This window comes from Oncorhynchus mykiss, chromosome 22 (genome assembly GCF_013265735.2).
Source record: "Oncorhynchus mykiss isolate Arlee chromosome 22, USDA_OmykA_1.1, whole genome shotgun sequence".
NCBI classification, from domain to species: Eukaryota; Metazoa; Chordata; class Actinopteri; order Salmoniformes; family Salmonidae; genus Oncorhynchus; species Oncorhynchus mykiss.
In genome coordinates, this window is record NC_048586.1 from 21,861,229 (window position 1) to 21,874,590 (window position 13,362).

Sequence of the window (13,362 nt, forward strand, 5' to 3'; positions counted from 1 at the left end):
CTGAGTTAGATGACAATGTTTGCATTAATCCAGTCTAATTCATTGATGGATATAATAGTTCATTACTCCTGCTGATCCCTTGATCATCAATATATCTGATTGGGGTATAGACCTAAATCACAGTCACACGGGGTGAGGCACATTTATGAAATCCTTTCTGTATGAACTGGTAAAGCAAAGGTAGACACATTTTTTTATCGTACTATTTATCCTAAAAGTATGTGTTTTATGTAGTGCATGAATCTCTATCTTTTCCTGGTTCAAAAAAAGACTGGTAAGTTTGCATTAGTCAGAGCATCACTATTCCACATGAATGTATTTCAGGAAAAAAACAGATCACTATTGCTGATCTGGGGTCTGCAGACAGATGGTAAGTTCTATTAGCTTTCTGTAGAGCAGGTGTGATTGAGGAATACTATCACAGGATCATGTGCATGGAATCATTTCTGGGTAACAATTAAGTGCCATACTGTGATTGTTCTCAATTAAAATTGTCATAAATAATTTAAAAAACATCTTATCAAAGAGCAATTTCTCAAGCAATTTTGCTAAGACTGTCTGGGAGTGTTTTCAGGTTTGGAACTCACTTTCTTATTGGTCTATTAGCAGATTTACTGCCTGGTGATGACACCAGGCAGGCCAAAACACCATCCCACCACAACAGGCTTAAATTTCATGCACTCTTTTCAAACAGCTCTTACACTAAGAGGGCATTATCATAATTTTTTTAATTTCAAAGAATTATTCCAACTTTATAGTGTTTTTGAATGTACTGGGCCTTCAACTACCTTGTCAGTGATTGAATTATCACACACAGGATATGACTAAGTACTGTCAAGTCAGACCCAGTCTTCTCTGCGTGAATCAGGGCCGGATTACCGAACAGGTACGCAGGGACCCCGGTAGTCGGGGTTCCAGGTCCCCAAATGTACATTTTTCTCAGGACTTTTTACATATAAATTACTTAAAAATGGACAGAATAAAGTAGAAAATAATAATTGTCATCGTATTTTTTCACCAAGCTTCTGTCTGCTTTAACCTGGAACAATGGAATCAGCCATGATTGACGGTCTAAGGAATGATACCTGGCAGCTAAAACAGACAGAATTAATGTGTATAGTTTTCAGTGTTTCTATCCGCTTTAGTACAATGCCCGATGCAATATCGTATACAATACTGAAGAATTTAAAAAGTTATCTTTGTGGGCCATATTCAGACTAAAGATACAAGCAGGGGCAGGTGTTTGCTCCAGCCAAGCAGTAACACACCTAATTCAACTAACCATAGCAGGACCAATTGGCCTTGATTTACAGAATCAAGTGTTTCTGCTTGGTGGGAGAGAAAGCCTCCAAGATTGTCCATCCCTGACCTACATACAAGTAACATCATTGTGACTGGCACTGTATTTACTTTTCATTTATGCTTAATCATGATCTTAATGATATAATACAAATGAAGCATGTGCCAATGTGAGTGAGCTTCAAATTCCTGACCAACTTCGATTATAACCAAGTACAGTGCCTTGCGAAAGTATTCGGCCACCTTGAACTTTGCGACCTTTTGCCAAATTTCAGGCTTCAAACATAAAGATATAAAACTGTATTTTTTTGTGAAGAATCAACAACAAGTGGGACACAATCATGAAGTGGAACGACATTTATTGGATTTTTCAAACTTTTTTAACAAATCAAAAACTGAAAAATTGGGCGTGCAAAATTATTCAGCCCCCTTAAGTTAATACTTTGTAGCGCCACCTTTTGCTGCGATTACAGCTGTAAGTCGCTTGGGGTATGTCTCTATCAGTTTTGCACATCGAGAGACTGAATTTTTTTCCCATTCCTCCTTGCAAAACAGCTCGAGCTCAGTGAGGTTGGATGGAGAGCATTTGTGAGTTTTCAGTTCTTTCCACAGATTCTCGATTGGATTCAGGTCTGGACTTTGACTTGGCCATTCTAACACCTGGATATGTTTATTTTTGAACCATTCCATTGTAGATGTTGCTTTATGTTTTGGATCATTGTCTTGTTGGAAGACAAATCTCCGTCCCAGTCTCAGGTCTTTTGCAGACTCCATCAGGTTTTCTTCCAGAATGGTCCTGTATTTGGCTCCATCCATCTTCCCATCAATTTTAACCATCTTCCCTGTCCCTGCTGAAGAAAAGCAGGCCCAAACCATGATGCTGCCACCACCATGTTTGACAGTGGGCATGGTGTGTTCAGGGTGATGAGCTGTGTTGCTTTTACGCCAAACATAACGTTTTGCATTGTTGCCAAAAAGTTCAATTTTGGTTTCATCTGACCAGAGCACCTTCTTCCACATGTTTGGTGTGTCTCCCAGGTGGCTTGTGGCAAACTTTAAACAACACTTTTTATGGATATCTTTAAGAAATGGCTTTTCTTCTTGCCACTCTTCCATAAAGGCCAGATTTGTGCAATATACGACTGATTGTTGTCCTATGGACAGAGTCTCCCACCTCAGCTGTAGATCTCTGCAGTTCATCCAGAGTGATCATGGGCCTCTTGGCTGCATCTCTGATCAGTCTTCTCCTTGTATGAGCTGAAAGTTTAGAGGGATGGCCAGGTCTTGGTAGATTTGCAGTGGTCTGATACTCCTTCCATTTCAATATTATCGCTTGCACAGTGCTCCTTGGGATGTTTAAAGCTTGGGAAGTATTTTTGTATCCAAATCCGGCTTTAAACTTCTTCACAACAGTATCTCGGACCTGCCTGGTGTGTTCCTTGTTCTTTATGATGCTCTCTGCGCTTTTAACGGACCTCTGAGACTATCACAGTGCAGGTGCATTTATACGGAGACTTGATTACACACAGGTGGATTGTATTTATCATCATTAGTCATTTAGGTCAACATTGGATCATTCAGAGATCCTCACTGAACTTCTGGAGAGAGTTTGCTGCACTGAAAGTAAAGGGGCTGAATAATTTTGCACGCCCAATTTTTCAGTTTTTGGTTTGTTAAAAAAGTTTGAAATATCCAATAAATGTCGTTCCACTTCATGATTGTGTCCCACTTGTTGTTGATTCTTCACAAAAAAATACAGTTTTATATCTTTATGTTTGAAGCCTGAAATGTGGCAAAAGGTCGCAAAGTTCAAGGGGGCCGAATACTTTCGCAAGGCACTGTATATGGTATTACAGCAAAAAAAATAAACCATGGTAAATCACCCTATGAAGTAATAATTATCCATAATTGAGGATGGAGAGAGGTACTAAGTGGAGAAGAGACCCTACCGTGCCTGAGCTTACCGCCAGGGCCCGTAGTCGCTCTAGAAGGGGCTTGGCCTCGTGGGAGTCCTCCTCATGTCCCCTACTGCTGCATCCTGGAGAGTTGGGCCTCCTATCTATCAAAGGGGGTGTTGGGCCTTCCAGACTGTTCTGCTGTTTCCACATCTCCTCCAGGAGTTTGTTCTAAACCATTGAAAGAGAGGTTGGAGAGAAACACAGAGCTGTTGAAACAGTTGCATTGCCTATTGGAACTAACGGGGTATGTGCCTCGTCAATTTTCTCCAACCTACAAGATACACAGTATTAATGGAAAGATCTTGAATTTGGCCATCATTTGTGGATTTTATTTAATCATGTACAGTAGGTGAACAGCTATTCTGTATTAGACTTCCAATTCATTGTATTTTGACTCCTTCCAAGAAAATCAATCACAGGATATGTTTGATGTTATATTTATATTCTGTAGCTGCCTCTTCACAATTATAGTTAGTTTGATAGCCACCACTAATACTGTAGGTTACTTCTTATTTTTCTGGCTGCTCATTTGACTGGTTTTCCACCTGAACTCATATGGGTGTCTTTGGTTGACCCCCCAATATTTATTGATTGAACCATAGAGATAATTCATCCCAATTTTTCTAACATTATGAAAAATGGGACCCCAGATGTTACAAAAACATCAACATTTACGAAGGTCTCCTTCCTTGCATCAATCCATTAAGTCTTGTGAACTGCTGTTTAAAAATGCATTGTGAATTATGAGACTTATTTGCATTTGTAATACGCTTCGTTGGTTTTTATGTCAAGCACCTTGACCCTCGCTACCTACACCAATCAATTGCATCTCACAAGTGCTAAAGGTGAGGACTAATCGAAAAGATAGAGGCGTGTGGGTGCATAGTGTGCCGTCTAGTCTTCAAAACGTCATGGCCTCAAATCGATTTAGAGTTCATCACATTGCAACTTTCTCAGAACCAAGCAACCATCCAGTAGACAATTAGTAAGGCCTCCAGGCAAGCATAGTTGGCTCATAATGACTTGCAGTGTAGTAATGAAATGCAGTGTAGTCCTGTGTGGTTCAGTTGGTAGGGCATGGTGCTTGCACCGGCAGGGTGGTGGGTTCGTTTCCCACAGGGGAACCGTATGAAAAAGTATAACAATGCTTGCATTCAGTACTGTAAGTTGCTCTGCATAAGAGTGTCTGCTAAAATGTATAATGTCAATGTTTTACATAATCGTGCACTATAATGGAACCATTTTCTCATTAATCCTGATTAAGAATATGTTACAGGTACTTAAAACCTGAATATTTGCTGCAGACCTCACATTGGGTTAATCTTACACAAATGTGTAAGATGTCACCGCATTGTATTTTAATGAACCTGGCCTTTTGAACCAGCACTCCCCAGCTATTTAACTTCTTTGGGACTGTGGTTAGCATACTCACCTTGGGTCCAGGTGACCAAGGTTCAAATACCACCAGTGGTGGTACTTACTCCTGGTGGTAGCTGCATTCGTGTCAGAATGTATGACAGGCCTAAGATGCTGTATGACAGTCGTCAGGAGATTTGATAGCATCTAACCTAAGGGTTGCCACTCTTCCCTCTATCTCTTCTGAATGCCCTATCACCATGCTACTGTGTACAGTACAAAATTTCAGGGGATTGCCAATGATTGGACATATATTTTTTATGGATTGTTCACAGCCTTTAATCAACACAGTTTATAAAGGAACCTGTAGGATGATTTATCAAGGGTTGCATACTTGCATAATAAAATATTTTGTTTATTTAATCAAATAAACAGAAATCAAGTAAGAACAAATATGGTCAATGTTCTACCTTGTAGGCTTTCATAAGGTCCAGTGGATCCACGCTGGGGCCCTCCAGTGTGTCCTGGTTCTGTAGCAGGCTCCTCACAGTCTCCTCCATACTGCAGCAACACAGAGCATTGGGACCAATCAGAACATAGACCATGCAATAAACAAGCCTGGAAGGCATGCAACAGAAAATGGTTAGTTCATCCGTTTCAGTCAGTTTTCATTCTGTTTGGTGCCTAATGAACACAATCCAGGTTCCAATATAGGAGCAATAGGCTAGTTCAGGTATTTTTCGGGATCAAAAAGGGGATTAGGTGGTGGGCATGGCAGGGGGTGTGGCAATGGGAGCGATCGACCCGTCAACGAGACTGAATTTCTCTACTACCCCCCCCCCCCCATCTTGCCAGTTTAGAGACATTTTTGAATTTTGTGGCCAATTTTCTGCCATTCATTTTCTCAATGTAGCTGAGAGACATTTTTACAATTTAAAGCTAATTTCCTACAATTATACACATTGTGCCATGGAGCTGAGAGAACATTTTGCAGTTTTAAAACGAATTTTATGTAATTCTATGCGTTCTGCCATGGCTAATGCTGTGTTCTTCTGCTCCAACACAGGGATGGACAAAAGCTGCCCGCTAGCCGGTGGCTAGTACTTTTCAGACAAGGCTAGTTGTAAATGTGGTAAACTAGCCTGCCTGCTATTGAAATTCTGTATTTTCAAATATCTCATGGAACATATTTTGGACCAGGTCTCGTAAAATATTGCAGTCTACTAGCCCAGCTGGCCAGTGCCAAAAAACAAAAATGACATCCATACTCAAAGATTATGACAAAATCAATACTGCTAAATTCATTGTTTTTGGAATTTTCAATTCTCCCTGACTGTCTAGCTTGGTGATTGTTGGTTCTCAAAGATGAGAAAAATACACTCAGTTGTCAGTTTATTAGGTACAACACCCTGTGGCTGTGGCTTGCTTTATGAAGCAGGCAGATAGGTATCAAGGCATTCAGTTAGTGTTCGATTGAATGTTAGAACGGGCAAAACAAGTGTCCTAGATGACTTTGAACTTGGTATGATCATTAGTGCCAGGCGCGCCGGTTCCAGTATTTAATAAGGAAAAAAAACTCCTAGGCTTTTCAAGCACAACAGTGTCTAAGGTTTACCGAGAATGGTGCAACAAACAAAAACATTCAGTCAGCGGAAGTCCTGTGGGCGAAAACAGCTTGTTGATGAGAGGTCGAAGGAGAATGGAAAGAATCGTGCAAGCTAACAGCCGGACCACAAACAGGCAAATAAAGGAACAGTACAGCTGTGGTGTGCAGTATGACATCTCGGAAATCACAGCGGTCCTCGTCACAGATGGGCTATTGCATCAGAAAACCACATCGGGTTCCACTCGTATCAGCTGAAAACAAGAAGAAACTTGGTCAAGTGGGCACCAACACTGGAATATTGAGGAGAATAAAAAACATTGCATGGTCTGACGAATACCGGTTCCTTTTGCGTCATGCTGATGGCAGAGTCAGGATTTGGAGTGAGTGAGGCCATGACCCTATCCTGCCTGGTGTCAACACTACAGGCTGGTAGATGTAGTGTAAGGGTGTGGGAACATTTTCCTGGCACATGTTAGGTCCGTTGATACCAATTGAGCAACGTTTCAATGCCACAAAGAACTAAGGCTGTTCTGGAGGAAAAGGTGGTTCTGACCAGTACTAGAGAAACTGGCAACTAAGTTTACATAGGTCTTTTATCTTTTCTATGTACATGCATACAGTACCAGTCAAAAGTTTGGACACACCTACTCATTCAAGGGTTTTTCTTTATTTTTACTGTTTTCTACATTGTACAATAATAGTGAAGACATCAAAACTATGAAATAACACATATGGAATCATGTAGTAACAAAAAAAGTGTTAAATAAAAATATATATATTTGAGATTCTTCATGATTCTTGAAGACAGCTTTGCACACTCTTGTTATTCTCTCAATCACCTTCATGAAAAATGCTTTCTTAACAGTTTTGAAGGTGTTCCCACATTTGCTGAGCACTTGTTGGTTTCTTTTCCTTCACTCTGCGGTCTAACCCAAACCATCTTGGGTTGAGGTCGGGTGAATGTGGATGCCAGGTCATCTGATGCAGCACTCCATCACTCTCCTTCTTGGTCAAATAGCCCTTACACAGCCTGGAGGTGTTTTTGGGGTCATTGTCCTGTTGAAAAACAAATGATAGTCCCACTAAGCGCAAACCAGGTGGGATGGTGTATCGCTGCAGAATGCTGTGGTAGCCATTCTGGTTAAGTGTGCCTTGAATTCTAAATAAATCACAGACGGTGTCACCAGCAAAGCACGCCCACACATCACACCTCCATGCTTCACGGTGGGAACCACACATGCAGAGATAATCAGTTCACCTACTCTGCATCTCACAAAGACAAGGCAGTTGGAACAAAAAATCTCAAATTTGGACTCATGAGACGAAAGGTCAGATTTCCACCAGTCTAATGTCCATTGCTTGTGTTTCTTGGCACAAGCAAGTCGTCTATTCATATTGGTGTCCTTTAGTAGTGGTTTCTTTGCAGCAATTTGACCATGAAGGCCTGATCTTAAGCAGTCTCCTCTGAACAGTTGATGTGTCTGTTACTTGAACTCGGTGAAGTATTTATTTGGGCTGTAATCTGAGGTGCAGTTAACTCTAATGAACGTATTCTCTGCAGCAGAGGTAGCTCTGGATCTTCCTTCCCTGTGGCGGTCCTCATGAGAGCCAGTTTTATAATAGCGCTTGATGATTTTTGCGACTGCACTTGAAGAAACGTTCAATGTTCTTGAAATGTTCCGCATTGACTGACCTGTCTTACGGTAATAATTGTGTTTCTCTTTGCTTATTTGAGCTGTTCTTGCGATAATTTGGACTTGGATTTTTACCAAATAGGGCTATCTTCTGTATACCAGCCCTACGTTGTCACAACACAACTGATTGGCTGAAACGCATTCAGAAGGAATTAATTAATTAATTACTTTGTTAATTGAAATGCATTCCAGGTGACTACCTCATGAAGCTGGTTGGGAGAATGACTACTTTGAAAAATCTCAAATCTCAAATATATTTTGATTTGTTTAACCCTTTTTTGGTTACTACATGATTCCATATGTGTTATTTCATAGCTTGATGTCTTCACTATTATTCTACAATGTAGAACATATAAATAAAATAAAGGAAGACTATTGATGAGTAGGTGTGTCCAAACTTTTGACTGGTACTGTATATATATAATTTATTTGTATTTACACTACCAATCAAAAGTAGGTCGCTTAGAAATGTCCTTGTTTTTTAAAGAAAAGCACATTTTTTGTCCATTCAAATAAAATTGATCATAAATACAGTGTTGTAAATTACTATTGCAGCTGGAAACGGCACATTTTTTATGGAATATCTACGTAGGCGTACAGAGGCCCATTATCAGCAACAATCACTCTTGTGTTCAATGGGACGTTGTTTTAGCAAATCCAAGTTTATCATTTTAAAAAGCTAATCGATAATTTAAAAAACTCTTTTGCAATTATGTTAGCACAACTGAAAACTGTAGTCCTGACTAAAGAAGCAATAAAACTGTCCTTCTTTAGACTAGTTGAGTATCTGGAGCATCAGCATGTGTGGGTTCATTACAGGCTCAAAATGTCCAGAAACAAAGAACTTTCGTCTGAAACGCATCAGTCTATTCATGTTCTGAGAAATTAAGGCTATTCCATGTGAGAAATTGCCAAGAAACTGAAGATCTTGTACAACACTGTATACTACTCCCTTCACAGAACAGCACAAACTGGCGCTAACCAGAATAGAAAGAGGAGTGGGAGGCCCTGGTGCACAACTGAGCAAGAGGACAAGTACATTAGAGCGTCTAGTTTGAGAAACAGACACCTCACAAGTCCTCACAAATTAAGATGGGCAAAAGAACACAGACACTGGACAGAGGAAGATCGGGAAAAAGTGTTATGGACAGAAAAATCTAAGTTTGAGGTGTTCGGATCACAAAGAAGAACATTCGTGCTGGAGCAGTGCTTGACGCCATCTGTCAAGCATGGTGGAGCCAATGTGATGGTCTGGAGGGGTTTTGGTGGTGGTAAAGTGGGAGATTTGAACAGGGTAAAAGGGATTTTGAAGAAGAGAGGCTATCATTCCATTTTGCAATGCCATGCCATACACTGTGGATGGCGCTTAATTGAAGCCAATTTCCTCCTACAACAGCACAAGGACCCAAAGCACAGCTCCAAACAGTGCAAGAACTATTTAGGGAAGAAGCCGTCAACTGGCCAGCACAGTCACCGGATCTCAACCCTATTGAGCTGTTGTGGGAGCAGCTTGACAGTATGGTACATAAGAAGTGCACATCAAGCAAATCCAATTTGTGGGAGGTGCTTCAGGAAGCATGGGGTGAAACCTCTTCAGATTACCTCAACAAATTGACAACTAGAATGCCAAAGGCCTGCAAGGCTGGAATTGCTGCAAATTGAGGATTATTTGAGTAAAGCAAAGTTTGAAGGACACAATTATTATTTCAATTAAAAATCATTATTTATAACGTTGTCAACGTCTTGACTATATTTCCTATTAATTTTGCAACTTATTTCATGTATGTTTACTTGGATAATAAAGACATTTCTAAGTGACCCCAAACTTTTGAATTGTAGTGTATATTCTTTAAACATTGTTTGGACTAAGGTGACCCAAAGAAAGGCTTAGGCGGCCTGCCCAATGATTGCAATGGCAGAAACATCCCTGTAGTTTATCAATAGAGGGAGAAATGCATAATAGCACAAGTCATGAGGCTGATATTGGCTGCGTTTCAGATCGACACCCAGGATAGTGTGTCAACCAACACAGCAAAGTAACACTTTATTCTAAGGGACACATAACGCATGACTATTTCCCAGCTGACTTAGCCATCATATAAGAATTATGAATGCATAGTGTAACCACATTATCAAAACCTCCTCACTAACAACAAGTAGCCTACAAAGGGGCCATCAGTCGCCCATTGTATCCATGCTTTAAATTTCTCTACTGGTGAATGCTTTGCCCATCAGTTAGTAACCTTTGCAAACAACCATCATGCTAGCTGACATTTGCACTCTTACTCCTCATTAAACTGGCAGATCCTTGTTTGCTGATTTATAATTGCTTTCCCTTAGAACAATGGATGTTTGAGAGACACTGACCGTGTTTCCCATAACGCTGTACTCAGTGACATTTTGCCCAGTCATTTCCATAGCAACCCTTCTCTGCTTAATGCATGTGGCACGGATATTAGTCCAACCCAGCTAACTGTGACCAGGCCTTTGACAGTCTTGCTAGGCAACACTTTCAGAGAGGGTCTTGGATATTGGAAATTAACACTGTCACTGACCTGAAACCCACCCAGCAAATGAAAAGGAGGAGTGAGGCCACTAACAGTATGCTTGACTAGGAGGAAATTACAAACAAATTCCATGAATTTTAGCTAGAAAGAAATGAAGGATTGAAATAAATAAAACAAAAGGAAAGTAACGAAATTCATTAATGCAACAATGCTACACAGTTGTAGTTTCATAGTACTTTATCCTAATAGATACATTTAATTCTATGTATTTATTAGAGAAAAGTATTAAGAACAACAGATTCACTGTGTGATATTTTGTGGTTACATAAGCATAGAAATTGCTGAGCTGTATCAAAGGTTTACATAATACTGTACTTTACTAAAATACTTTTCACACTGCTCTCCCTCATTGATTTCTTACCATGACGTTTAGCCATAACCTCTTCTCAACCCTGCTGAGGGAGCCCCTCTTCTCAGAGCTTGTCTAACCGTCATACTGGACACTCCATCCCCCCTTTTTCTGCTCTCCATTCACTTGTCACACTGACTGACCTTGACACTCGGGCTAACCTATGGCAGCCTGGTGCTTTGTGTCACAAAGTTTCACATCACTGTTTCATTCACAGATATCACTGTTTCAATCAATGTATTCCATACCAGTTTCACTACATCAGCTATGTCTCATTCAGAATATCATTCATATCCCCATCTCAGTGCTATTCCATTTATCACAGCGTTTTAGTTTTTTGGGGTGGATCAGCTTTAATAGTGCAAATAGATTGTGGCTTCTATCAATGTAATTGTCTGCATTATTTCCAATCCCACATATATATTTTTTTATAAATATACTGTACCAGTCAAAAGTTTGGACACACCCACTCCTTCAAGGGTTTTTCTTTATTTTTACTATTTTCTACATAGTAGAATAATTGTGAAGAAACAGCAAAACTATGAAATAACACATGGAATCATGTAGTTACCAAAAAAGTGTTAAACAATTCAAAATATATTTTATATTGGAGATGCTTCAAAGTAGCCACCCTTTGCCTTGATGACAGCTTTGCACACTCTTGGGATTCTCCCAACCAGCTTCATGAGGTAGTCACCTGGAATGCATTTCAATTAACAGGTGTGCCTTCTTAAAAGTTAATTTGCAGAATTTCTTTCCTTCTTAATGTGTTTGAGCCAATCAGTTGTGTTGTGACAAGGTAGGGGTGGTATACAGAAGATAGCCCTATTTGGTGAAAGTCCAAGTCCATATTATGGTAAGAACAGCTCAAATAAGAGAAACAACAGTCCATCATTACATGAAGGTCAGTCAATCAGGAACATTTCAAGAACTTTGAAAGTTTCTTCAAATGTAGTTGCAAAAACCATCAAGCGCTATGATGAAACTGGCTCTCATGAGGACCGCCACAGGAAAGGAAGACCCAGAGTTTAAGTTCATTAGAGTTACCAGCCTCAGAAATTGCAGCCCAAATAAATGCTTCACAGAGATCAATTAACATACACATCTCAACATCAACTGTTCAGAGACGGCGTGAATCAGACCTTCATGGTCGAATTGCTGCAAAGAAGCCACTACTGAAGGACACCAATAAGAAAAATAAACTTGCTTGCACCAAGAAATACGAGCAATGGGCATTAGACCAGTGGAAATCTGACCTTTCGTCTGATGAGTTCAAATTTGAGATTTTTGGTTCCAACCGCCGTGTCTTTGTGAGACGCAGAGAAGGTGAACGGACGATCTCTGCATGTGTGGTTCCCACCATGAAGTATGGAGGAGGAGGTGTTATGGTGTGGGGGTGCTTTGCTGATGACATTGTCTGATTTATTTAGAATCCAAGGCACACTTAACCAGCATGGTAACCACAGTATTTTGCTGCGATACAACATCCCATCTGGTTTGCGCTTAGTGGGACTATCATTTATTTTTCAACAAGACAATGACCCAACACACCTCTAGGCTGTGTAAGGGCTATTTGACCAAGAAGGAGAGTGATGGAGTGCTGCATCAGATGGCCTGGCCTCCACAATCACCTGACCTCAACCCAATTGAGATGGTTTGGGATGAGTTGGACCGCAGTGAAGGAAAAGAAGTGCTCAGCATACATGGAAACTCCTTCAAGACTGTGGGAAAAGCATTCCAGGTGAAGGTGGTTGAGCGAATGCCAAGAGTGTGCAAAGCTGTCATCAAGTTAAAGGGTGGCTACTTCGAAGAATCTCAAATATAAAATACAAAAACTTTTTTGTTTACTGCATGATTCCATATGTGTTATTTCATAGTTTTGATGTCTTCACTAATATTATACAATGTAGAAAAAAGTAAAAAGAAAGAAAAACCCTTGAATGAGTAGGTGTGTCCAAACTTTTGACTGGCACTGTATATCTTTTTTTAGAATATATTTTCCTTTATTTGTCCTGAACCCTATCACCCCTCCCCTAAAGGGGTAAACTATTGGACAACACTTATGCGTCTCCTTCCAGCTTATACAGTACATACTATATACATTTTACAGACACAGTATATTTTACATGAGTTATCTTTTGTTTGTTTTTAGTCCCGTCCTTCAGCTATCTGTCTCTGAAGACCATCCAGTTTTGATTTCAATTTGCCATATATTTTTCAACTGAGCTTTGATGTTTCAGAAAAGTTCTGAACCTTTCTATTCTCATAGTTTCTGTAGGTTTTTACATTAAAGATAAATAATATAATAATACTCTTAGCAAAAAAAAATTATCGATTGACTATGACTTTTCAGATCACCCAGCAGTGTTCTTTGTAGAGTTAACTCCAGGTAAATGTTGCAATTCTTCAGCCATTCCTGAACCTGAGACCAAAAACAAGCTTGGACAGTACCAAAATAAATTATCTAATGATTCGGGTCTCTTCATAGCAAATTCTGCAGTGCTGGGATGCTTGTATCCCCAATATATAAAAC

General features: G+C 40.0%; 1 protein-coding gene across 5 annotated transcripts in view; it reads right to left on the bottom strand.

Moving 5' to 3' along the window:
* LOC110501594 (nck-associated protein 5) overlaps positions 1-13,362 on the bottom strand; it is a 125,294-nt gene that overhangs the window by 72,801 nt on the left and 39,131 nt on the right. For all 5 annotated transcript variants that reach the window (XR_002470225.2, XM_021579271.2, XM_021579269.2 and 2 more), the window contains exons 3-4: positions 5,084-5,174; positions 3,264-3,425 (exon numbers count right to left, since the gene is read on the bottom strand). Coding sequence is in view for 4 of the 5 variants with exons in the window: in XM_021579271.2 (XP_021434946.2) it covers positions 3,264-3,425; positions 5,084-5,174 (253 nt within the window). In the remaining variant the exon portion in view is untranslated. The remainder of the gene's footprint in view (positions 1-3,263; positions 3,426-5,083; positions 5,175-13,362) is intronic.